This window comes from Trachemys scripta, chromosome 5 (genome assembly GCF_013100865.1).
Source record: "Trachemys scripta elegans isolate TJP31775 chromosome 5, CAS_Tse_1.0, whole genome shotgun sequence".
NCBI lineage: Eukaryota > Metazoa > Chordata > Testudines > Emydidae > Trachemys > Trachemys scripta.
This window is the reverse complement of record NC_048302.1, coordinates 43,221,214-43,245,913: the sequence shown is the minus strand read 5'-3', so window position 1 is coordinate 43,245,913 and position 24,700 is coordinate 43,221,214. Positions and strand designations below refer to the sequence as shown.

At 39.3% G+C, this 24,700-nt stretch overlaps 1 protein-coding gene across 2 annotated transcripts in view; it reads right to left on the bottom strand.

Annotated features, from left to right (window-relative positions):
• HSPA4L (heat shock protein family A (Hsp70) member 4 like) overlaps positions 1-24,700 on the bottom strand; it is a 50,139-nt gene that overhangs the window by 9,283 nt on the left and 16,156 nt on the right. The window contains exons 4-16 of one of the 2 annotated variants that reach the window (XM_034770758.1): positions 23,598-23,720; positions 22,138-22,237; positions 19,259-19,392; positions 18,010-18,254; positions 17,849-17,925; positions 14,062-14,213; positions 13,268-13,374; positions 12,621-12,754; positions 8,285-8,487; positions 5,193-5,240; positions 2,774-2,878; positions 1,856-1,996; positions 333-458 (exon numbers count right to left, since the gene is read on the bottom strand). In XM_034770758.1, the coding sequence (XP_034626649.1) occupies positions 333-458; positions 1,856-1,996; positions 2,774-2,878; positions 5,193-5,240; positions 8,285-8,487; positions 12,621-12,754; positions 13,268-13,374; positions 14,062-14,213; positions 17,849-17,925; positions 18,010-18,254; positions 19,259-19,392; positions 22,138-22,237; positions 23,598-23,720 (1,695 nt within the window). The remainder of the gene's footprint in view (positions 1-332; positions 459-1,855; positions 1,997-2,773; positions 2,879-5,192; positions 5,241-8,284; positions 8,488-12,620; positions 12,755-13,267; positions 13,375-14,061; positions 14,214-17,848; positions 17,926-18,009; positions 18,255-19,258; positions 19,393-22,137; positions 22,238-23,597; positions 23,721-24,700) is intronic. The other variant, XM_034770759.1, reaches the window with a different exon arrangement.

Here is a 24,700-nt window from a genome sequence, read left to right as displayed (position 1 = left end):
TCATGGAGACAAGTGACATTTGAGCCTGACTGTAGTTAGACCCCAGGATGACATACCCCCATACTTGACAAATCTTTACCATCTAGAGAATTCTCTCATACAGAACTAGCGTCAGTAGACTCATGATTGTTAAAGTGGAACAAAACTGAACTGAGTTGCATAGTTAGTATTCCTATGTTTTAAGGCTAGTGCACTTCTCCAAGGAATTAACCAGAAGCCCCAAAAGAAAAGCTGTACTTACTTAATGCATATAGCTCCGAACTATACCATACTCAGTATTAAATAATAAGTTCAATGTTAGAACTGTTATAAATTTATATCTGGCTCCTTACTTCCTCGGTGACGAATTTTTCGAAGACACCACACAGCTTGTCTCTGAAATCATACACATACTCTTCAACAGCATTCTTAGCATCATTTCTTTCTTTCTCTAGCTTGTCTTGCATCATCATCTTCCCCTATGGGAGGGGAAAAGAAAAAGCTCAAAATCAGTTTAAATCTGATGCACAGAAACGTAAAGAGTGCAAAATTAAAAATGTAAGTGTTATCCTGTAGAAAGCTATGCCTAGCTGTGCAGATTTTTTTCAGACTCGAGCTAATAGTAACTTCTGTTTCAACATAAGCACTATTCAAAGCTTGTTTAGTAGCAGCACAAGAAAAAAAATTCTGAAATGCAACAGGTTTTACATTGTCTAGCTGTTTGATCACCAGTAGAGAGCAATTATCAGACGGACAATGAGAAAACAGATACTCTTGTTAATAAAGATCCAAATTGGGGATGACTGAGTAATACATCCGCTATAAACATAGGGGCTTTGACAATTTGAGGAAACACTGGTTTAAGCAACTAGGATTTTTGGAGCATTTTAGATTGAATTATACTGCAGAGTTGCCTACATATAAATAGTCTCTGCCCTTTTTTTTTCTGACCAAATTACAGCTGTGAAATCTGATTGTAGCCCCTTCAGAAACAGGGAGATCAATACAATTTTCTATTTTTGCAACCTCTAGCAGCTTAGTTCTGCCACTTCCTTTCTTCCTCCACATAGAAGCTTCCAAACCTTTCAATTTTATTTTCTAATCCAAACTAACATCCTAAAGGAACTTGTATCTTTATTGGAGGGCAAAAGTTTGCACTCTCAGCAGATTAGAGAAAAAGAATTCTCATTTGAGCTGAGTGGCATTACTACAGATTGATGGGATCAAGAAGCATTTCTTCAGCTGAAGAATACTGGCATGGGGCTGGAGAGTGCTGCAGACAAGAGGCTAGACAATGGTTTCCAATAATGAGGAATAATTTTGCCTTTCAAGGCCTGACAATTCCTAACATGATCAAAAATGATCCTCTGAATGGCAAGCTCTGTTTGTAGAGATCACAATTTATTCCATTTCTAGACTTTTCCCCCCCCCCCAACTCCTAGACAAACAGGATAGCTGAAGATGAAACCTCTGTTAAAACCTAAAGACTGAAAAAAATTGCATCCTGGTCAATTCTACCTTTGCCCCAAGAAGAACTAGGTCTTGTCAACCAGCTGTCTCTAATGTACTACCTCACTCTGGAAGTTTAGATTCACTGCGATCCCCAAGCAAAGAAACTTATACTAAAGTTAGTGGTGGTGGTTTAGCCTGAACTGCACAGACTTTTGGAGACTAGGAGTTAGAATTTCAGTTTATTAAGAAAAAACTGGTATGACCAGTAATAGTGATGTTACAGGAATTTCAAGTAAATTTGGTAGTTCTAAATTATTTAACTCAGGAACAAGCTAGTGTATGCTATCAACTATTTCTTGGACAAGGAGAATTCTTTGCATGGAGATGTGAATATGAGTGAATCTTAAAGGAACTATGCACTTACCTCATTTTCTATGTAGCTATTGATAAGGTCCTGCCCCAACTGTTTATACAGACTAGCCTGGATAGGTAGTTCAATACTTTTGATCTTCGCTTTAGCTTTAACAGGCTGAGCCAGATGATCTGGCTTGTCTCCTGAAGCAGTCTATGGAAAGAATTACATTCTGAGAACTATTTGATACTATGTGTAACATTTCTATTGTAGTCCAAGGTATGCGATTAAAAAGGGAGAATGCCAAACATGAAAATGCAACAGCCAAGAAAGAACTGAAAAAAAATTGATGCTGCTGCACTACTCCAGGGACACTGCTATCTTAACTTTGTATTAAGTTTATCTCTATCTGCCTTTCTGAAAGGCAGAGTGAGAATAATATCTATAGTAAATTTAAAATGAGAAATGATTAAATTAATATTACTATTAATTTTTGAAACACTAGCAATGCCTTATATTGAATTTGACATAAAGATGTGAAATCAGGCAGTAAGACTACATTAAACACTACTTGAAAAGAAAATCAGTCCAAGAGTTCTTTAAATTAGTTGCAGCAAAATCTCTGGTGCCTGCATTTCCATAATCCATTGTTTCAAAAAAGCCTATATCATAGCATCAATGTGAATCCCATTATTTCTTTAATGTCAACTTTAGGGAAATGTTCTCTGAAGTCTTAAACTCATACATCAAAAAAGAAATGTTGAAAAAAGTTGTCATTTTTAACTGTACCATGGCAGTACTACTAATTATAGTTTTGATACTCCTAGAATAATCCTTTGTACTTCAATTGATGAGATGTACATGGGGAAGTGTATACAGATTTACATATTTATTGGGAATACCAAGCAAAGAATGGTCACATGAAGACAGGAAAAAAAATTAATATGGGCAAATTCACAAAAGTTTCCTTTATCAATACTTGATACAAACCTTTGTTTCAGTTCCTCCATGTTGTTCACTTTCCTCATCTGCTTGGCTTGGCTGTTCTGCCTGGCTTTTGTGATTACCTTCCTCTTGGTCAACCTGCATTTTATCCTAGGAAGAGAAGGTAAGATAATTGAACACCCAACCTTGCTCAAAAGATGTTCTTCTGAGTGGAGTCAACTACTACATATTAGCATTTTGTTATAAAACACAGTGGAGTCTGTTAGTTTAAAAACAGGACAAAATCCTCATATGTAACATAATTAAAGTGACATGTTTTGATGCAGTGTTATCCTGTGTACTTAATTCAGAAAAAGATGTGAACTTTTAAAGCTAAAAAATATTCTGAAATGGTCCTTTTGAATGTGGCTTGTGACAAAGTTACAATAAGCCCGCAGTACTTACACACACTTAATTGAAAATAAGTTGGAGGCAAGGACTAGAAAAGACATTTTAAATAACACAACACCAACATGGGTAGGAGAGGAAAAGATTCTCTATGGAACAGTCAGAACTTCATGAGATATATTGCATCACCACAAGTTTACACTTTGAAATCCAATGTAAAAATACATTTTCATTGACTTAATTTTTACTTACATATATAGTCATAGTAGGACCATTAAACTAATTTCCAGTGTTAGTGTCAAAATCTTATTGCAATACTTATTGAGCATGCTGCTATTGTCCTGTATACCACATCACTTGCTCCAATGAAGGGGAAGCTGCCAAGAGCTTCTGACACTAGCTGTTCTTGGCTGGGTGGACACCCATTATACCAGATCAGCACTTGTTCAAAACCAGTTTTGTGAGAAGGTGGGGTACATCATCACAGTTCAGGTCTAATTTCTTCCTGAAAGGCTCAAAGGAGGGTAACTAAACACAAAACCCCTTTGAAAAATGTTATGTCAACCAGGAGCTTAACTCCCACCTGCTTTACCACTACTATATACGATCATGCTCACTAGTTCCTGTACAGTGGAGGCTCTTTGACACTTCTCAGGTGTATGGGCAAAGCAGCAAGTAGGGCAGGCCCATGATATTAGCACTTGAAAACTAGTTTTATGTACCTACTATGAATAATTTCTTTCTAAATTTGTAAATGTCAAGATACAGTTCATGTAGCATATTAGAACTATTTTTAGACAACACTAGGAGTTGCTGGCATCATTTTTTTTAAAACGAGTATGGTGATTCCCCCCCTCTCGATTTTGTTCCCCTGTATCTTTCCTCTAAGTAACAGCCCTATGGTTAGTTCACCTGTTCTGGATTCCTAGATTCAAGTTTTAATGATGACATCACAATTACTGTGAACAGTTATTCAACATGAAGTCAGTTCAACTAGCAGCTGAACTTTTTAGTAACAAAGATTTTATATGCATCCGAAGAAGTGGGCTGTAGTCCATGAAAGCTTATGCTCTAATAAATTTGTTAGTCTCTAAGGTGCCACAAGTACTCCTGTTCTTTTTGCAGATACAGACTAACACGGCTGCTACTCTGAAAGATTTTCTTGTCATGTATATACCTTTAGTAATAAAATAGGGAACACAATGTATATTAACTAAGCAGAAATGTCTCCTATTAAATTGTCACATGCACTCAACTATTTAAACACCAGAATTAAAACAACAGCAGCACTAACATTCAGAGTTCAAACTGAAGGTTGGAGTCTCAAGTACTTTAAAATCTCAAAATGGCACAAGACAGAAATCTGCCTGATTTTAAAACCTTGTGTTTGTGGTTGTAATGCATGTAAACTTATTGAAGATTTTTCAGTTTTTAATATGAGGGAAGCAATAGCCAATGAAAGCAAAGCTATATAGCACTAATATCTAGGAAAAATGACTAATACTGTTTCTAGAATTCAAAATGCATATTTTACCTGCTAATCACATTTACTCAGTTTCCTTAAAATAAATCCTTTAAATTTTAAGTGGCAAGTTCAGTATCAGTAGATTGCTAAGTTTTCATACTGTACTTAAAGGAAAGTTACCATTTTCCATTATAATAAGATTAGAAGCAATTCCTAGTAAGTGCAAAGTGAATTACTTTTAAATTTCTCTTTAGTAACTGAAACTGACAGCAACACAAAAATGCACATGGACTAACTCAATTATTTCCCTATATGTTAATAAGATTTGTTGTGAAACTCTAGGCACCAGCATATATGCTGCAACCATTATGAGCATGAAATAATTTAGTTTGCTAAACTATTGTTTAACAATATACTTTAAGCAGCAGCAGGCTACTTCGGCCAAGTTCTTAGAGTTGTCTTTTCAGAAGAGAAACCAAGTTTTCAACTTATTGTTCTTACTGTTCACACAGACTACCAAAGGCAACAGTTGGAAAGAGGGGAAGGGGGAATCTTCTCTATATTTAAGAGAAACAGCTAATTATAAGAATACTACATATATGCATCACAAACCTTATCCTCAGAGTCAAGGGTATCATCCTCAATTATGAAAGAGAATTGCTGACAAGCACCATAGTAAAAACAGAAGACAAATTAGGAAGAACAGGAATATTGTCATGGAAGAAAGCCTAGGGATAAAAGTGGTTACTTTTGTATTGAGCACAGTGTATTATTATGAATATTCTCCACATATAATACATTACATGGAAATGTCAGCCATGTCTTTTTCCATTACTTTTTCCATTTTACTTATTAATAAGTGTCCTCAAAATGTGTCAAAGGCACTTTTGTACTCCTTGAGAAGTATACTGTAAGTTTAAAATATTATTAACCCATTCAAGTTATCAGAGCACAAAAGTGTCCTTATGCTTATGTAATGCAAATTGCTCTACCACTTGTTCTAACCTTCATAAAAACAAAGGTTGAATGAACTAAGCAAGAAAAACTGGAAAAATATTACCGCGGGAGGAAATATAGGTGTTTGGAAGAGAAGGCTTCTTCTAAAAAAGTCCCTATCCTGAGGAGCTCACAACTGAATTCAGACAAGTTCAAATCCAAGAGGATATGAGAAAATGAAATTAGTACAAATCTTCTGGAAGACAGAAAATTAGTTTTAAGAAGAGATTTAAAGGAGTAGGCAGGCAAGGTGCTTCACTTACACAATAAGAGGCTATTTTAATAGGAGTAGCAATGTTTTGGAGACAGTGGGGGAGGTGGCAGATCAATTTGAGAAGGTGAGATGTTGAGACGAAGAAGTGGTCTCAAGTCCAAGTGAATTTATGATCAAGGAACACACCAAGATTTTACCAGCAGGGACAGAGAGTCGAGGGTAGATTTCAGAAAAGTGAAAGAAGGAAACCACCAGGATTTAGCAAAAGCCTGGATGGAAAAGAAAAGGAAGGGAACACTGAAGTTGAGTCTAACTGGGAAAAGAGTTATAAATGGTAATAAAGAGAAGTGATAGTTTTGGAGGAGAACAGGAAGTTTAATATAATGACAGGAATTGCAGGAAGTGTGCCAAAGTTGGAGAGGCAAGCTTGAATGGAAGGGAAGAGACTGAACATAGAGAGCTACATTTGGAGGGACTGCCATACAAAGCATCGATGTAAAAAGGCAGATAATGGAAACAAAAAAGGAGGATACCAAGAAAAGAAATCTGAGGGATGCCAGGAAAGAAAGGAATCAGAGATACTGGAGCAATAGCAGAACATGTCAAGCCCTGTTGCAGGAGCCAAAAGATAAAGTACAAAATGAGCAGCAGCAAAAACAGTGCACAGATTGTAATAAAGTCAGACTTCTTTGTACTTGGCTCAAAATGTTCACTTGTGACCTTGAGCAATTTCTCTGGAGAAGAGAGAGAGTGGAGACTGGATTGGAAGTCCAGGCAGTGAGAATACAGTATACTCACGAATCTTTCATATGAAGTGTCAGTGGGTAAGACAGATGAGTGGATGATGAATTTAAGTTAGCAGGACACAAGAGCATGTTTTAAGGCAGAGAGAAAGGAGCACTGTTGAAGAGGAATAGTCACAGATGGATAATAGGAGGGGCACCTCATACAGAAACAAGGAATACAGGAATGGAAAAAAAGGAGGAAAGTTCTTAATTGACTTGGTCAATATGGTCTGCGGAAATTTGCGGACAGTCACCAGGAGTTGAAAGCATAACAGTCACAGAACACAGGAATTGTTTAGCAAGCTCCTTAGGCAGAACTGAAGGAATAAATAGAATGGACAGGGGTAAATAAACTTATAGTTGAATAGCAGGAAGTCAAGTCATTATTTTCACCTGAGGTACAAGTATAAAAATAGTGAATGCAAAGCAAGAGCCACGATTGGCTATTAGTAGAGTAAGATGAGGGTAAAAAAAATAAATAATAAAATGTGGGTAGAATTGGACATACAGGCTAGAGAGCTGGCAGAGCAGCAAGTATCAGAAGGGAGAAAAGATTAGAGGTTAAGATTAGAGGTGGCAGAAATTAAATGAGCAATAGCATGAAGAAGGAGTGGGAGAGTTCTTCCTATTGCCAGAAGACTGCATGCTGCTCTTGACATCCATTGGGGTCTCCTGGGGAGTTAGGACATGCTCTCTCAGAGCCAAGCGATAGATCCCAAGAACAAAGGCAAAAATTTGGACTAACTTAGCTAAGACTGTAGTCCTGTACATACAGCGCTCTCTCTGTCTCTCTCTCTCTCTAAGGGACCACATCAGGAGCAGGAAAGAAAGGTGGTTTAAGCTTGCCCATTGCTTTACCGACAGTTACAGGTCTGCAGTTGTGCATCGTAGACGATTCAGTGTCATGCAATTGTCGTATTCTCTTCTCCCTAAAGATTAGTCTGGTGCCCTCCAGGGGTTGCATGCTTTTAAGGTTAGGACATGCTGCGGTACTGGAACTGAGATGAAGACTTGAGCTGATGTCCGTCTCATGGGGATTATGTCACTAGCTAGTATATCACAAAGATTACAATGCCAATTCCTCAGTATCAGTGATTAAGTATGGCATAAAATTGTTAAAAAACTAACATTTCCCCATCTTTCAGTCATGCAAGCAAGTTTGCACTTAAAGGTTTTCATGATTAAAGTATATAAAATGAAAAAATGCAAACAAATGAAAGTTTAGTTGATTGTAGTTAAAGATGAAATATAGCGATTTTCCATTAAGATGCACAGAACTTAAACTGTTTCATAAGTAAGCTTCATTCAACAAGTACTTAATTTTATGAAGTGTTTTATAAAAGTTTGTTGGAAATCATTAAATATCTTTCCTTCAAAAGCAACATAATTGTTGCCATTCAATGCTAATATTAAAAAAAATGCTGAAAACTGTTAGCAGAAGAAAAAATTTGAGGAAAATGTAACACTTTCTATGGGTATCTGTGTGAATCATATTTTCATTTGTCTTTTACACCGTAAGCTCCTTGGGGAGTGAAAGGTATGTGTCTTGTGTAGCCCTGAACATACCATTACTGCTTACTTAAAGAGAAAGCTGCACACATGAGATTAATATGGGAAAATAAATCACTCAAAAGTAGACTGGAATTAACTATGATTTAATCTTTGATTCTCTGTTCTTTTGTTGCAATTACAAGAGAAGTTTTACGTACCAGCTCATCATCTTTGCCTTGATTCTTACATGATGATCCTGTGTCCATAGGTACATCACTGTGATCTCCTTCCACATTTTGCTTCTCTATTACTGATGCATTAGCCACACTGAAGATTCCATGTACATTGACACGTACTTTAACCTTTACTTTGGAATTGTCACCGTCATACTGAGGACCAACATTCTGAATAGCAAAACGCCCTAAACAAACAAGCAGCATATGAGGATTAATCTGGTTTTCTGGAAAGTCTAGAGGGACAGTCATTCCTCAAAAATACTCCCCAGATCCGCTTTCACTACCACGCATTTTAAAAGGCCATGAAGTATTTCTCCAAAACACAAGTATTTGTAGGTTTAGAGGGGTAACTCAGTAGCTAGAACAATGTATAATTTACCCCAGAACATTCCTTTAACAAATGCAGGAACTTCAGTCGTACAATCTCTCCTGTATATAATTAATATATACCTGTGAAGAACTCCATAGTCTATATTCTGTGAGAAGCAATGGATCTAAGGAGAAAAATGAGCACACAGGGTTGGGAATCAAGTAGTCCTCAATTTTAATCTTAGTTCTGCCACTGACTGTGGCACCTTGGAAAGTCACTTTGAAAATCTGCCTCAGCCTCCCCAACTGTAAAATGAGGATCTCTTTACATGAGGCATTGCAATAATTTGTACAGTGATATTAACATGTAAAACACTATACAGAAGTACCTTTTTCTAAGTACCCCAAACTGACAGAATTGGGCTCGGAGATCACTGGAGGTCTTATTGACAAACACATTACAATCCTGGAAGATTGGAGGAATATACTTTGTACTTCACCCCATTCTCTTAGATCTTCCTTCAGACATTTTTTTTTTAAATAATATAGTTGCCCTCAAAATGGTGGTACCACCTAACCCTTTGACAATTTTACAACTTCATTCCCCTTTCAAGAAATCAATCTGCTTGCAGGAACAGAGGGCTAAATTCCATCAAGTCTTTCTGCAAATTATCCATTCAGCTCTAATTGCAACCATTCTGCTTTGATACAGACCGTAGCTATGCCTCTTAGAGCACACTGAAATATTGCATTATGGAAATGACAAAGAAGGCTGCACTGAAGAAGTTTCAGCTAGGGCAGAATCTGGTTCAATTATGGCCATGTTACCCAGGGACACAATGCCATTTGTTCACCTGTACTGGCTTCCGACTAGTTTCAAGGTGCAAGTTGAAGTGCATTACAGTGTTTAGTGACTAGTGCCATAGGCAATAACATGGCTCAAAAAAAAAAAAAAAAAAAAAAACCAATAGTTACCGTGTATGTGGATATTAATTGCTTACCTTAGTTTCAGACTATACCTGCACGCAACAAGAAAGTTTACCAAATGGCTGCTACTCTGGTGATAACTGACATGAAGTTTCAAATTCAGCTGCTTTAGTTATATGTGCACAGAAAAGTCTTCTGAATACATTCCCCATTCTCACTCTATCTATGAGCCGAATAAGTTTTGCTCAGTCTTTCACAAAAGTTTATATTTGATTTAAGACGACCAGGCATAGAAAATATGAGCACAAGTAAGATGAGTGAATGACAAAGAACTTTAAGGTTTCTTGTCTATAATCAGAGTTCTTTGAGATGGACTCTGCACATTTCCATTCATGGGATGTGCTGATTCCACTGTCAGAATTGCACAAACTTCTCACATCAGTGCTCATTAGAGTGTTCTCAATCCTGTCCAACACCTTCTCCTCCCTGTTCCTGAGCATTCTGAGGGCAAGGCTATGAAAGGGGGTGTGGGGTACTCTGGTCATCTCAGATCCTTCTACCCCACTTCAGGGCCAAGATGATAATTATGACTCTAAAGAAGAAGGGAAGGTGGATAGGGAGTGTAAATGTATAGTCAACCTTCAAGAACTCTGATTAAAAGGTGAGTAACCTTCATTTCTTCAAGTTGTCTCTTCCCAGTCCCACTCTTGTGATAATTTAGAAAGCAGTACTCTCATCCAAGGAAGATGGGATCCAGAATCCTAATCAAACAGCAACTGAAGGACTGCTCTATCAAAATAAATCACCTGATCAGAATGCTAACTTTAACAAACAGTGCTTCATAAAAGTGGGAACATGCCTAAGGCATCCCACTGAAGCTGCCTTTGACCTTGTGGAATGTAATCCAATTCCCACTAGGACAGGAGTAGAGAAAACTTTATAGCTTTCCTCTATACACTGCCTAACCCACTTAGACAGGGCATGCAATTACATCCCAATGCCTTTATTATTCCCCCAAAAGAAAAACAACCCTCCCCCAAGCAATTTGCTGACTTTCTAAATAGGACTAAGAAATTTAGATAGAAAAGTAAAGCATTTTTAGCAACTAGTTTGTGAAACTTTGACATATGGGAAAAGGACACTGGCAGATTACTTAACTGGCTGAGACAGAAATCAGTTATCACCTTAGCCAAAAAATGGAGTATCACTTTGTCCTTATGGAAAACTGAAGGCAGATCAGCCACGAGTTTGCTTACTCTTCTAGCAGGCATTATAGCTGTAACAAATGCTATTTTGACTGACAGGTGAAACAACAAACTTCACTCAGAGCCCTCCCAATTTGAGTTGGTTATGAACCCTTGATGGTGTTGGAACTTTAACTAGTAAACAGATGGTACCCTTTAGGCAACTTCATACATCTCTTTAGTATGTCATGAGTAAATAGTCTTCTCAATTAGACTGCGATAAGCAGATATGGCTACTAAGTGAATTTTAACAGATAAAGAGGAACGTAACCAGAGATGAAGTAGGGAGTGCACTGCTACTAGATCAGCGGATCTCAAACTGTGGGTCGGGACCCCAAAGTGGGTCGCAGCCCCCTTTGAATGGGGTCGCCAGGATTGGCTTAGATTTGCTGAGGTCCAGGGCTGAAGCCCAAGCCCCACTGCCCAGGGCCAAAGCCAAAGCTCAAGGGCTTCAGCCCTGGACAGCGGGGCTCAGGTTGCAGAAGCTGAAGCCCTTGAGCTTTGGCCCCCCTCCCCAGAGCGGTGAGGCTTGCGCTTTGCCGCCCCTGCCACCTAGGGCAGAGGGACTCGGGCAGGCTCAGGCTTCGGTCCCCCCTCCTGGGGTTGTGGAGTAATTTTTGTTGTCAGAAGGGGGTCACGGTGCAATGAAGTTTGAGAACCCCTGACCTAGACCAAATATAAGGCAAATCCCAAACAGAGATAAGCCCTCAAAGTAATGAGTGCATCAGTTTTTTGGATGGCAGTTTAGACTTCTCTGTGCCATCAGCATCTCTGTGGTAATGGCCCAGGCTCACCACTTGCATCCACAGTCAAAGCTATAGTTTCCATCTCTCCAAAGGGGGTGTATCAACCTTTTTCTATGAACACAGACCAGTTGATTCAGCAGAATGTCTGAATATATCATCTAGACCCACATTCACTGTTCCTGACAGTTTAACCCATATAAGTCTGACCAATCTAGAGAGGTCCTATTTACTAGAAGTCTGACTTACTTTGATAAATTCCAGGAATCGTAGACTTCCAAGTGCTATGACTTCAAGTGGAAAAAGTTTCCAGTTTAGTCATCTAGTAAAGGGGTTCTCAAACTTCAAATTGAATATGAATCAACAAAGTGATGCAGTTGCAAAAAAGGTTAATATTCTGAAGTGTATTAACAGGAGTGTCATATTTAAGACACATGAGAAAACTGTCTCGTTCTACTTGGCATTGGTGAGGCTTCAGCAAGAGTATGGTGTCCAATTCTGGGCACCACACTTTAGGAAAGATGTGGACATATTGGACAGAGTCCAAAGGAGAGCAACAAAAAATGATAAAAGGGTTTAGAAAACCTGTCCCATGAAGAAAAGTTTATAAAGCTGGTCAGGTTTACTCTTGAGGAAAGAACACTGAGGACGGACCTGACAACAATCTTCAAATATATTAGGGGCTGTTATAAAGAGGATGAGACTCAATTGTTCCCCACGTCCAGCGAGGATAGGACAGGAAATAATAGATTTAAATTGCAGCAAAGGAGATTTAAGTTAGATATTAGGAAAAACTTACTAACTATAAGGGTAGTTAGCTTCTGGAATCGGCTTCCAGGGGAGGTGTGGAATCCCCATCACTGACGGTTTTTAAGTACAGGTTGGACAGAACTAGGTTTACTTGGTCCTGCCTCAGTGAGGGGGTCTGGACTTGACACTGATGTTCCCTCCAGCTCTTCATTTCTATGATTCTATGCCAAGACATTTGGCTCAGTGATTTATATAAACCATTTTAAATGAATGAATCTTTTTTTTTTTTTTAAAAAAGGTGTACACAAGATTATTTAAAATATATTTTCTATGATCTGTTCTCACCTATTCTGGGTTCAGGATAAGGTATTTCGTTTGGATGGGTATAATATGCTTCCAGATCAAAAGGTTCCTTCTTGTGGAAAGTAATAACTTTTGAAAATGGAGCAGCATGGTTCTTACTGAAAACTTCACATTCCCTAGAGAAACAGAAAAAGTGTTCAAGTAAATACAAGTAACAGTTTATAGAATGACTATGAATCAAGTTATATTAAACCCTCTTATGTTAGCTGTGAACATCCATGCAAATCTAGTAACTAAATGAAACATTTAATATGCATTTGCTTTGGCTCTGGAAACTTATTTTGCATTCTCTAACTTAATTGAAGTTTGAAGACAGAATGAGAGCTATAAGCTCAACCACCAACTCGACAATACTACATTTTACATGCATCTCTATGTAGAAAGCTTTTTAATGTATACAAGGTTAATTTTAACGAAGTTATGGTAAACAAATCAGAACAATGTGACATCTGGTGACTGAAAATAACTGATAGTAAAATGGTACGTGACTCCAACTTCCTGAGGCAAAATGATTAAATGACAATACAGTATAAGAGGTAGACTAGATGAGCTATTTTATGGTTTTGCAGGTTTGATCTTCCCACACCATCAAATCTTTTTGTGTAGTTTTACGTTCAAAGTAAACTTACCCAGTTCCTTCCTCATAAGAGGACTTCCATCTTAGAGTTATTGAATAAGGAATAACATCGGTGATCGAAAACTCACGCACTTTAAATGCTGGGGAGAGAATTGCACACTGGAAGAGAAACCAAATTTTGATTATGCATAGAGTTTAGTGAAGAAACATATTTACTTGAATTTAGCATGGTTACTCTTCTATAAAGCTAACATGTTGGCCATGATTATCTCAGAATGTAAAATGTTTTTAAAATGAACTACACATACTAACATTGGGGCAATTTTAAGTCACTTTCATTAAGGATTATCTTCTTAGTTAAACTGATGAAGAGAGGCTCTAGAGTGTCATTTTAAGTTTAATTATAGTAACACTTAGCTTATAGCGACTGCCAGCCAGGGATCTCAATGAGTTTTTAAAACAGATTGAATTAAGCTTCAAAGCCACTATAAGAGGTAAACACCCCTATTTTACAGATGAAGGAAGTGACTTACCCACATTAGTGCAAAAGGTCTGTGACAGAACTAGGAAGAGAACCCAGATATTTTGACTTTCACTCCTGTACTTTAACCACAAGACCATCCTTCCCATCATTACTCTCATAATTACTACCAAACGTGACAACTACAACAAATGTTTAAATGATTAGTGAAGACGACAGTGCAAGAAAGAACGAATACTTAGTATGAAGACCTTAAATCCTGAGATGAGGGACATTTTGTTTAAGCTGCAGCATTCTTTGACTTTCGGTTAGTGAACAATTTCCAGCATACTAGAAATAACAGACTAGAATCTTAATGGCCATACCTGTAATGCGCAACCTCTTGCGACAGCTTCATCTGCATTCAGCGTAGTGCTTATATCTTTACCGAAGAACCTAGTTATTTGTTCCTTCACTGCTGGGATTCTAGTGGCTCCACCTACAATTTCTATACTGCTTATGTCTTCACGCTGTAGTTCTAGAAAAGACACAGTTCAGGCCATAAGTTAAAAAAGTTAGCTTCGAATTACCCAAAGCTGACTTTTTTTTTTTTTTTTGGGCATATAGCTAGAGATCACATACCTTGGATTCTCACTCTTGACTCAAGGGGTTCTTAAAATCAAACTGAATATCTAGACCAGGGGTAGGTAACCTATGGCACGCATGCCGAAGACGGCACGCGAGCTGATTTTCAGTGGCACTCACACTGCCCAGGTCCTGGCCACCGGTCCGGGGGGCTCTGCATTTTAATTTAATTTTAAATGAAGCTTCTTAAACATTTTAAAAACCTTATTTACTTTACATACAACAATAGTTTAGTTATATATTATAGACTTATAGAAAGAGACCTTCAAAAAATGTTAAAATGTATTACTGGCACGCGAAACCTTAAATTAGAGTGAATAAATGAAGACTCGGCACACCACTTCTGAAAGGTTGCCGACCCCTGATCTAGACACTACAAGAACCAGTGAAGATAGGTCAATGGCCAACACTGTGCAATGAGAATTTTATATTAAATTGCAATGACTTATACTGTCAAACAAATCCTTGCCCCTCCTTTAGTCTATGGGAGTTTCAGACAAAAATCAGGTGCAAGTGCAAAAATCAAGAATAAAAAAAAAGTTACTTATCTTAGTGACTGTGGTTCTTTGAGATGGCTGTCCACATGGATTCCACTTCTACTGTACATGTGCCTATGCACGCATAAAATCAGATTATTTTGACCAACAGTGTCCACTGGGACTGTGCCTAAGTGTGGCTACTCTCTCACCCACTTCCCTCCCCTCAAGCCATAAAGTGCACAGGGGTCCTAACCATCCCATAGTTGTTCCCCCAATGCAGAAGCCAGATGGTATAGGATTCCATAGCAGCAGTGAAATAGGAGGGTCATAGATTCCATGAGCACAACATCTTAAAAGAACCATATAGTTACTGTAAGGTAAGTAGGACCCTACAAATTCATGGCTGTAGTGAGGTGGCAACAGACGAGGCGGCTGCAGAGCCAGGAAAGCCACGCCCGCCATGCTGGAAGCTCTGGGGCGGGACAGGAAGCAGAAGTACAAAATGCAGGCTGCCCTGCAGCTCAGTTGGGCTGGAGTAGCCCAGGGAGATAGACGCTTCTCCCCCGCTGCCGCCTGAGGACTGGACGTCGAGGAGGAGGACCTCCTGGGGCTGCCGCCTGACGACTGACCAAAGCTTCCAGGGCTTCCACCTGACCGAGACACCGAGGTGATGCTGGGGTTACCACCTGAGAATTGGCCACAGCTCCCAGGGCCGCAGGCCAGCCGAGGTGCCAACAAGTGGTTGGGGCTACCACTGACCACCGACCCTGGGGAGATGGAGGATACCTACAGCACATAGGTACCAAACCCCGGGGAGGTAGGAAGTAGCCAAGGGAAACTAGACAACTCTTTGGTTGGGTCGTGGTCTGATACTAGGTCAGTGTGTTGCGGGCGGATCCCTGCTGACCCAGTGACAGACCACCCTGCCACTGTTAGGGCCCTGGACTGGGAATAGGGTGGGCCTGAGTCCCTATACCCCCTACCAGCTCACCCCTGGGGTGGCTGCCTCCCCACATTGGGCCAGGAGGCCTGTTTTGTGCTTACCCCTGCCTGAGGCCCCAAACTGCCTTACTGCTCTGTTGTTGCGAGGAGCATCTGCAACACAGAGATCAGTGCCAGAATCACTGGCACAGATGTTGGTACGAAGAGAAGTTTTAGATGGGTACTGAATTTATAATATAATCAAATATTGCCAAGGCATCCAAGGGACCTGTCTGGGTTAAACTATTGTGGATCAGCAGTCTGACAAGATCTAGGACTCATTTTATTAGGTCCTGGGGAAGGTGATGTAGGCTGGCATTCAATGAGGTCCAACCTGAGTTTCAACTCACAAGAGTGCTAGCTGAAGAAGCCTGTTCTGGCTTAGTAGGCCCTTTCCCCCTCTAGTTCTGAAGAGGCTTTCATACAGTGCACTCCTGAAGAGAGAATTTAAAAACAGACATCTCTCCTCCAAGATGGCACAGAAGAGAAGGAGATACAGATTAAACACCTATCAGGGATGTACCCCTCTTCAAGGCAAAAACAAAACAAAAACAAACAAACAAAGGTACTTCAAATGCCTGTCATTGAGCAGAATAGCCACATGACAGGAAGGAACAAGTTTTAAACACTGGTGATTTTGTTTCAGCCATAGTAACAGGAGAAATCCCCAAAATTAATAAGTGTTGTGGGTTTTGTTTGTTTTTAAAAGACAACGGGTATAAAGGAGGAAAAAACTAAACACACACAGAAAGTCAGACAGTGCATAGAGATGAAGCCACTGTAGGGGTTCTGTCTCACTGCCATGGCAGTAAGAAGGAACAGTTGTGCCTGCCCCGTTCTTTAAGCCCTCAGGTTTGAAGGGTGGGAAAGGTACGTGAGAGAAGGCATCCAAGGGTAGCTGCAGCCCCAATGGATGCAGCTGGCCAAGAGAATTTGATCTTGTGCGCATGGGTACGTGTGCTAGAAGTAGAATCCATGTGGACAATCACTTGAAGATGAATCTAATTATAGGGTTTCTTGGGTGAAATTGATTCTTTTTTGGGCTGCAATACAGAAATAAAAAACCACAAACACTCAAAAGAAACATGATGAACAATCTGCATTTGTGGTTTCAGGTCAAAGTTGCAGTGCTGGATTTGGGTCATATGGGCATGACTAACATGTTCTCAGGCAACTGTCAGCCATTATAAAATGTATTTTAGCTTTCAGGCTCTCTTCTCCCTCCTCATTTTTGAATTATTTATCTAGTCACATTTTATTATGTCAGCTTACAAAAGATATTAAAAGTAAAGGGAAGGAAAAATTGTGAATATGTTTAAGGGGTAGATCAGAGAGTGGCCTTTTTCTGTCTCTGAAAATCCGTCTAGATTTATTTAGCCCCCCAAAAAGGAAGTTTTCACATATGCTGCAGGGCTTACACTGCAGGCTTTGCTCCTAAATTCTCATAATTCCATCTGCACTGACCACGCTCCCCAGTCCCACTAAGCACTGTTGTGAAGCAGCTACTGCAACTCTTCAAACACTTCTGATGACTCATGCAGAGGGTTATTTCAGAATCATGTAATCTTTTTTTTATTAAAGGAAAAATAGGAAGTAAGTTACATATAAAAAGCTATGCTAAAAGAAATGTAAAGGTTGCAAAGTCAAACACTTAAAATTAGGAAACACAAGAATTAAGGTTTCTTGGTCAGTTGTATCCATAGTGCAAGCATGATACTCCTTAACTCCATGATTATATTCCATTTTTTTTCCTCATAACCCCACCACATTCATTGTTCAGGATGAATGGTGCTCAATAAATCAGAGATACATACTAATGTGTGCCATATTTGAATCAAAAATCCCATTAAAGAAAAAGTTATGTAATCACATAAGTATAGACCATATTGTCTATTGCACACATGGCAAGGGGGGCAAATTAAGCTTGCCTTGACGACCTTAACTGACATTTAACTTTTCATTGCTTAGCTTTGCATCTTTTAACTTTTTATGGTATTTAAAAAGGTTCAGCGGTTTTTCTTTTGAGCCAGATAACAAAACATAGTACCCTGAATTAACTTCTACTTACTAGCTTGATCCATTACTGTTCTTAGAGGAGGTTCCACTTTAGCTAGGAGAGGAGCACATAACTGTTCAAACTGAGCTCTGTAGAAGAAGAAATAGTGTGTTACAGGCACAACTAAAACCACCATATTCTGGTTGGAGTTAGTGTAACATGCAGTACTGTACCTGTTCATCTTACTGGAGACATCAAGGTCATCCATGAAGCACTCAATGTTGAGTGGGAGGTCAGAAGCGTTTGCACTCATAAGTTTCTTCAGTTTTTCACTTTCCTGATACAAGCGCAGCAGTGCCCGAGCATTCTCTTTCACGTTCAGTTTATATTTTGTCCTGAATTCCCCACAGAAGTAATCTACTAAAGCCTCGTCAAAGTTTCTGCCACCCAAAAAAGGGTCAAAAGCAGTAGCCAAGATCTGCATAGAAGTAAAATGTGTCAAATGTATATACTGATCCTCTACTTTCTGCCAAATCAGCATTTTCCATAATGTTCCCTTCCACTCCGTGAAGCTTACGGGCACATAGAACTGAGAAGTTCTGGACATACAGAAGGAAGAACTGGGATCTTTATCCTGTCATGCTGCAATCTCCCTATGTAAAAATATGCCATTCCATTGAGAAAGTAAAATCTGCTAATTCTCTTTCTTGCTTAAGTTTTCCATTGGGTATGCATGTCCTTGTTCAGAGCACAGCACGCCTAGGGCATTTATCTAAAAAGAACTGAGACCATAGAGCACTTTAATTTTTCGCACAACTTTTGTAGCCACTGTGTTTTGTTACTGAAGACAAACATTGTCTAGGATAAAAAAGAATTAAGCCACTACCACCCCAAGATCAATAAGTAAAAATGGAAAATCTTTATGACCCATTCATAAGCCGACTCTATAATTCAGGGGTCAGCAAACTTTGGCTCCCGGGCCATCAGGATAAGCCGCTGGCGGGCCGATGGGGAGGGCCAGGAGGCGGCTCTGGCCTGGCTGGTGCCCGGGCAGCTCGGCCACAGCCTGCTCTGGGGGGCAGGGCCAAGCGGCTGCAGCCTGCCAGCCCTGGGGCTGCAGCTGCTTCAGAGGCTGGGGGGAGAGCAGTGTGGCCAGAAGTGGAGAGACTCTGGCCCCACCTCTTCCCTTCTGGTTCTGCTGGCTGTGCTGCCTCTCCTTGCTCCCTCTGTTGGGGGGAGGGTCTGTGTCCCACCTCTCCCTCTCTAAACCCGTTCATAAGCCGACCCCTGTCTCTGGTGCTTCCCTTTTTCACTAAAAAAATTCGGCTTATGAACGAGTATATACGGTATTTAGTACAAACAGGTTTGCCCACACCAGGCACGACATTTAACCATTCCAAAATGCACTCCACTGGTTTCCTGAGCATTGTCCCAATTAAGAGCATTGCCTCTGGTGCAACAATGTAGTAAAAATAAACTTACCTTCAGTTTTCCTTTGTTAAAAGCACAAACTGAAACTTGGTATGCAGAATGGCCCATATCTACAAAGACTATATTTCTTGGTTTCTCCTCCAAGGCTGGTAGATCTTGCTTATAAATTCCATAAGCTAGTGCAACTGTATAAAAAAAGAAACAAAACACGTCTCAAGCAATTGAAAATAATTTAAGTTTGTGGTTTTTTTTTTTTTTTTTTTAAAAAGCCTACTTAAGGCTCCTTTAAAGAAAATTAGAACTGTACAAAAATTCACTTGCGATAATGTATATTGAAAGTCTACACAAATTTTCACTTTGTTAACATCGAATGATTTTGTTCTAAAGTGACAAAGGTAAGAGAAGGTTACTCACCTGGTGCAGTAACTGAGATTCTTCGAGATGTGTCCCCCTGTGGGTGCTCTATTTCAAGTGTTTGTGCATCTCTGTGCCGCTGATCAGAGAATTTCAGCAGCAGTGCCCATCTGGGTCACACATGCGCCATCTCCGCCTCACAGCGCCGTTGGCAACTCAGCTGGCACATGTGACCTGACCCCATCAGTTCCTTCTTTACTGTAGAGTACATAGTGTGAATTCCAAAGTAGAGGGGAGGAGGCTGGGTAGTGAAGCACCCCTGGGGGGACACATCTTGAAGAACCTCAGTTACTGTATCAGGTAATAACCTTTTCTTCTTCAAGTGATGTCCCTGTGAGTGCTCCACTTGACTGTAGAGCAGTGCCCCCTCTGTGCACAGAAGGGGCTTCAGAGTTTTCTGAGTGATTGAAGATAGTGCTGTTAGGCCTAGGAGTGTATCAGAGCCTAAGGTCCGGTAAATTGCGTAATGCTTTATGAATATATGTTCAGAGGCCCAGGTAGCTACTCTGTATATGTCTATGAGTGGTACACTGTTTAGAAAGGCTACTGAGATTGCTATAGATCTGGCTGAATGAGTTCTGATCCCCGGTGGAAGTTGTAAATTGTTTTGTTGGTAGCAGAGGTGAATGCACCAGGCGATCCATTCTGAGAAGGAACTGAGGGGGTCAGGTCATTTGCGCTGGATATGGCGCCAACAGCACCGTAGAACAGGGATTATGCATGTGCAACCCAGACAGGCACTGCTGCTAAAATTCTGTCTCAGGCATGCACTGACACCTGAAATGGAGCACCCACCGAAACATCACTCGAAAAAAGACATGCCATGGACAGTGGTCCCCAAACTGCGGGGCACGCCCCCCCAGCAGGGTGTGGAAGAACGTCCAGGAGGGCGTGGCGGGGCATGGGCCACCCCCACGAGAGGGTGGGGAAGGAGTGCTCCAGCCAAGCTCCCTGCCACGAGCTCCTCACTCTAGAAAAGTCACTGTGATTTAAATTGCTCCACCTGGGTCCCACACAATGTACTCTACTTTGACTCTCCTACAACAGAAGCATTTCATCACAGCCACCCTTCTTTTGGCAAATGAGAATTTGATCCACCTTCTGCTGTAATCAATCACGGCTCTCAGATTGGTTGAAGAATTCGTAATACAGCAATGGACAACTGGAATGAGCAAATTACTCATACAAATGGTGTTTGTGCCAATGCTGTAATTGGACTCTAGGCTGAGACAGGCTAGAAAAGAAGGGGAGAAAGATATGTACCTAAATTTGAGGGAGAGAAAAAAAATCTGATTTGGATGGAGACTTCATAATGACTATGAGTTAAGCATTTTGTCAGATGTCAGACTGAAAATGTCCATATCATAACCAAGAGATGCACATGTTATTGCACCTGTTAATTAAGGATAATGGATCCAGTTGCCAGAGGAGCCAAGGAATTCAAAAGTACACTAACAAATTTGGAGTGTAGAGGGAGACATTACATCATTGTTGATAGAGAAGAAACAGATCTGAATATTCTTTTATTCCCAAAAATCACTGGAGGGACTAAACTGGTAACAATTTTCCACAACTTCTTTTCAGATTACTATTCCTTATTTATCTTTCATGATGAAATTTTAGAATTAATGGTCTATTAATAAAGGCATGGGCAGTCATGACTACTGTAGTCAACATTTCAACACAATTTATATTATTCTTGTTTTCAAATATGAATGAAAAATGTGACTCCCTATTGTAATATATATATTTAAGCCATACATTAGTAGGACTTCACCAAAACCAGATGAAGTTTGAAACATGATATGGTCACACTCTGGCATGCAGACTAGTACTGTTGGCTTGATTTGGGGATTGTGGGAAGTTATAGAATCCAAGTCATTTCTAAGTATGCTCAGTAAAAATCTGCTCTCACTTGAGGCCCCCCAGAGTCCAATTTGACTAAGCGTCTGCCTACAGGATTGAATAAAGATTATGGCTTCTAGATGAATTTTTCTTGTATTTTATTTAATTTGTAGGAACTATTTGCCCCCAGACTTGAATCTTTCCTTCATCTCTTAAATATTAGCTTGTGACAAAATAACTATCTGATTGTGTGTGTGTGTGTGTTAAATCTTTTCTGCAGCACATCCATCTCCCTGAAACTAAATACTACTAAGACGAGCTATCTGGTCTCAAACCATAGACATAAAGCACTCTGTGGCATGGTGCTTGGAATGTGGCAGTCCTGGTTTTAATGATATAATAATAATAATCACCCCACCCACACCCCTCACCTTCCAAAGACTTTTTTATTATTATTATTAAAATTGAGAACAGATGTTGTATTTTAACTGGACTTTCAGAAAAGAAAAGCATACAGCTAAACTATCAATATTTTGTAGGTTACTTTATAGATTTCTAACATGCAATTGGTTATGTAATGATTAGTCAGAATCCAATCTTCCAAGTTTAAGAGACTGTTTAAAAACTGTGTAACTTATTCCTGGTCTGCTTCTAGCAAGTATCATATTTACCTGCTGTAGTTTCATTCATCAGCCTCAGACAGTTTAAACCTGCAACCTGCGCAGCTGCTATTACAGACCTTCTCTCAGCATCAGTGAAGAAACTAGGGACCTGTTTTCAAACAAAGATTGTACTCCATTATACAAATCTCATGACACACAAAATCCTATGCTCACTTTAAAAGTTAACATAGCCATAAAACAAAACAATTCCACAAATTTGACTACCGTGGAAATTTAAGATGCCAATCATATTTAGTTAATACAGACTGATTAAAATTGCTAGATCTTTTAAAAAGAAGTTCCAATTATCCAAACTGGTATTATGGTTGTGCGATGTTTTTGATCTGTGGTTGGGGATTGTTGTTGACATTGTTTGTTGTTAAGACAAATACATATCCTGCATTGTCAAGATTTACAGAATCAGTGAAAGTCCGGATGCAAGATGCACAAGTGTTTCTAAACACAAACTACATTTAATATATTTAACACTAACAAAATCCCAGATAGCATAAGATTTCAAGAAACAAGGTTTAGATCTTAGTAAATAGTTAAACTAACTTTTTGTTAACAGAGAAAATATTTAAACATTTATATAGCACAGTAAAATTTTGGCTCACTTTCTAAACAAATCCAAGTCATGTCTGACCCCAAAAGCATAAGCTATCTAAACTAAAACAAAAATATAAAATAATTCCAAAGACTGAGGTTCCTTATTACAGGAAGCTACAGCTCAATCTTAACTCCGGAGGGGTTGAAGAGTGTATCAGAATGAAGAACAGAAGGGAGGCAGAAAGAATGAAGCTAAGATAAAAATATTACACACACACACAAAGGCACAACCAAAGTTGTTTTATTTTTTTAAATTAGAAGCTCTTTGCGGCAGAGTCTGTCTTATTTGTATGGTACATATTACATTGGCATCCAAATGTGCTATGAAAACTATTTTTTTACATTGTGGTTCCACAAGCAAAAAGAACTGAGAGATTGTGTAGAAAAACACAAGTTAGGTATAGCTCTCACATTTCAGGAAAACTGCCGGGGGGGGGGGGGGGGGACGGGACACGACCTCAAAATCACAAAGTTTCTGCATATCTGGTCTACACTTCTTGTACAGTAGGTCTAAGATCTAGCTATAGGCCAGGAGAAATTCTGTAGCATGTGTTAGGAAGCCTACTGCTGTACCAAAGTTGTCTGAGGAACACCACAAAGTCATCAAGCAAATTTTGGCTTTTAACCCCATGGAGTATAAAACCTCTACAAAAGATCTGCTTGTTGTTTTTTTGGTGAATAGGTATCAGATATTAAGAATATATTTTGTGCTTTTCAGCATATATTTACAGTTTTATTTTGTTCTGGGTGGTTTCTGGCAGCACCTCACCTGGCTCTTTTCCAGTTCACACACTATTAAAATGTACTGTTTACATACAATTTACCAGAGTTCTGCTTATGGGTAATATATCACAACTTACTGAAATCACACAGTCTGCCACTGGTTTTTTTAGTGCGCTTTCTGAAGTCTCTTTAAGCTTGGCCAAAAGCATTCCTGTAACCTGTTCAATTGCAAATGGTCTCTCTTCATCTAGGTATCGCACCTGAAACACAAGATTAAACAATTGCAAAGCAGACATGAGTATTGTCACAGTACAAAGAAATGTTTTGTTTTATGGGCTGTTTTATCCCAATATTTCTTTGATCTTTAAGTCCTAAGTGCAACCACTTTGTAGGTGGACAGTAGGTGTCATGTCACACTAACAAGATAGCGTCTAATTATTTTAGACAAGAGTTTTCTAAATCTTTTCTCAAAAATTTCAAATAGGAGCAGAAAAACACAAGTATTAAAAATAAGATGGAACCAAACATATCATATGTCAAGTCAGAAGACAAACCAAAGTCCTCCCAGAGATAAAAAGTAACATGTTTGGATTTCTCTTTTAGAGTTTGTCTAGTTTAGATTTCAAGCCCTTCTGGGCAGTGACATATCTTTCTCTAAGTTTTCACTACACCATGAGCCCAGACAGCACTCAAAATAACATCAACTGATGCTATAGCTAAACATTACTTATTTCACTCAAAGGATTTGAGTTGGCCAGCTGCATTTGTGTGCAGAAATCCTTGAGGGACCTGTATTAACTTGGGAGACATTCAAAGCACTGAAGTATCTGTTAAAAAAGCAGCCAACATACACAAAGATAACCAATTAAATATTAGTAATTCTGCACAACTCAGCATTGCACAACCTATTAAATACATAAATACAGGACAGTAGCTAAAATGATTATATTAAAGGATTGGGTTCCATACAGGCTAAAGAGAAAGGACTGAGATTTAATGAGAGTGGTACACACACGTTGATATAGGGAAAGCTAATCTGGTGTTGCTACTACGCAATATTCTAAATCACATTAGGGCTTGTCTACACTGTCTGTTAATGCTTTGAAGGAGCAGTATGTCAAAGTGCACTATAGAATTTTTAGTGCATGGTAGCAAGGGCCAAACAGCAGGCCAAAGCACCATAGATTTAAACCCCCAACTTGCCACACACTAACAGACACAGCACGCACTTAATTTTGAG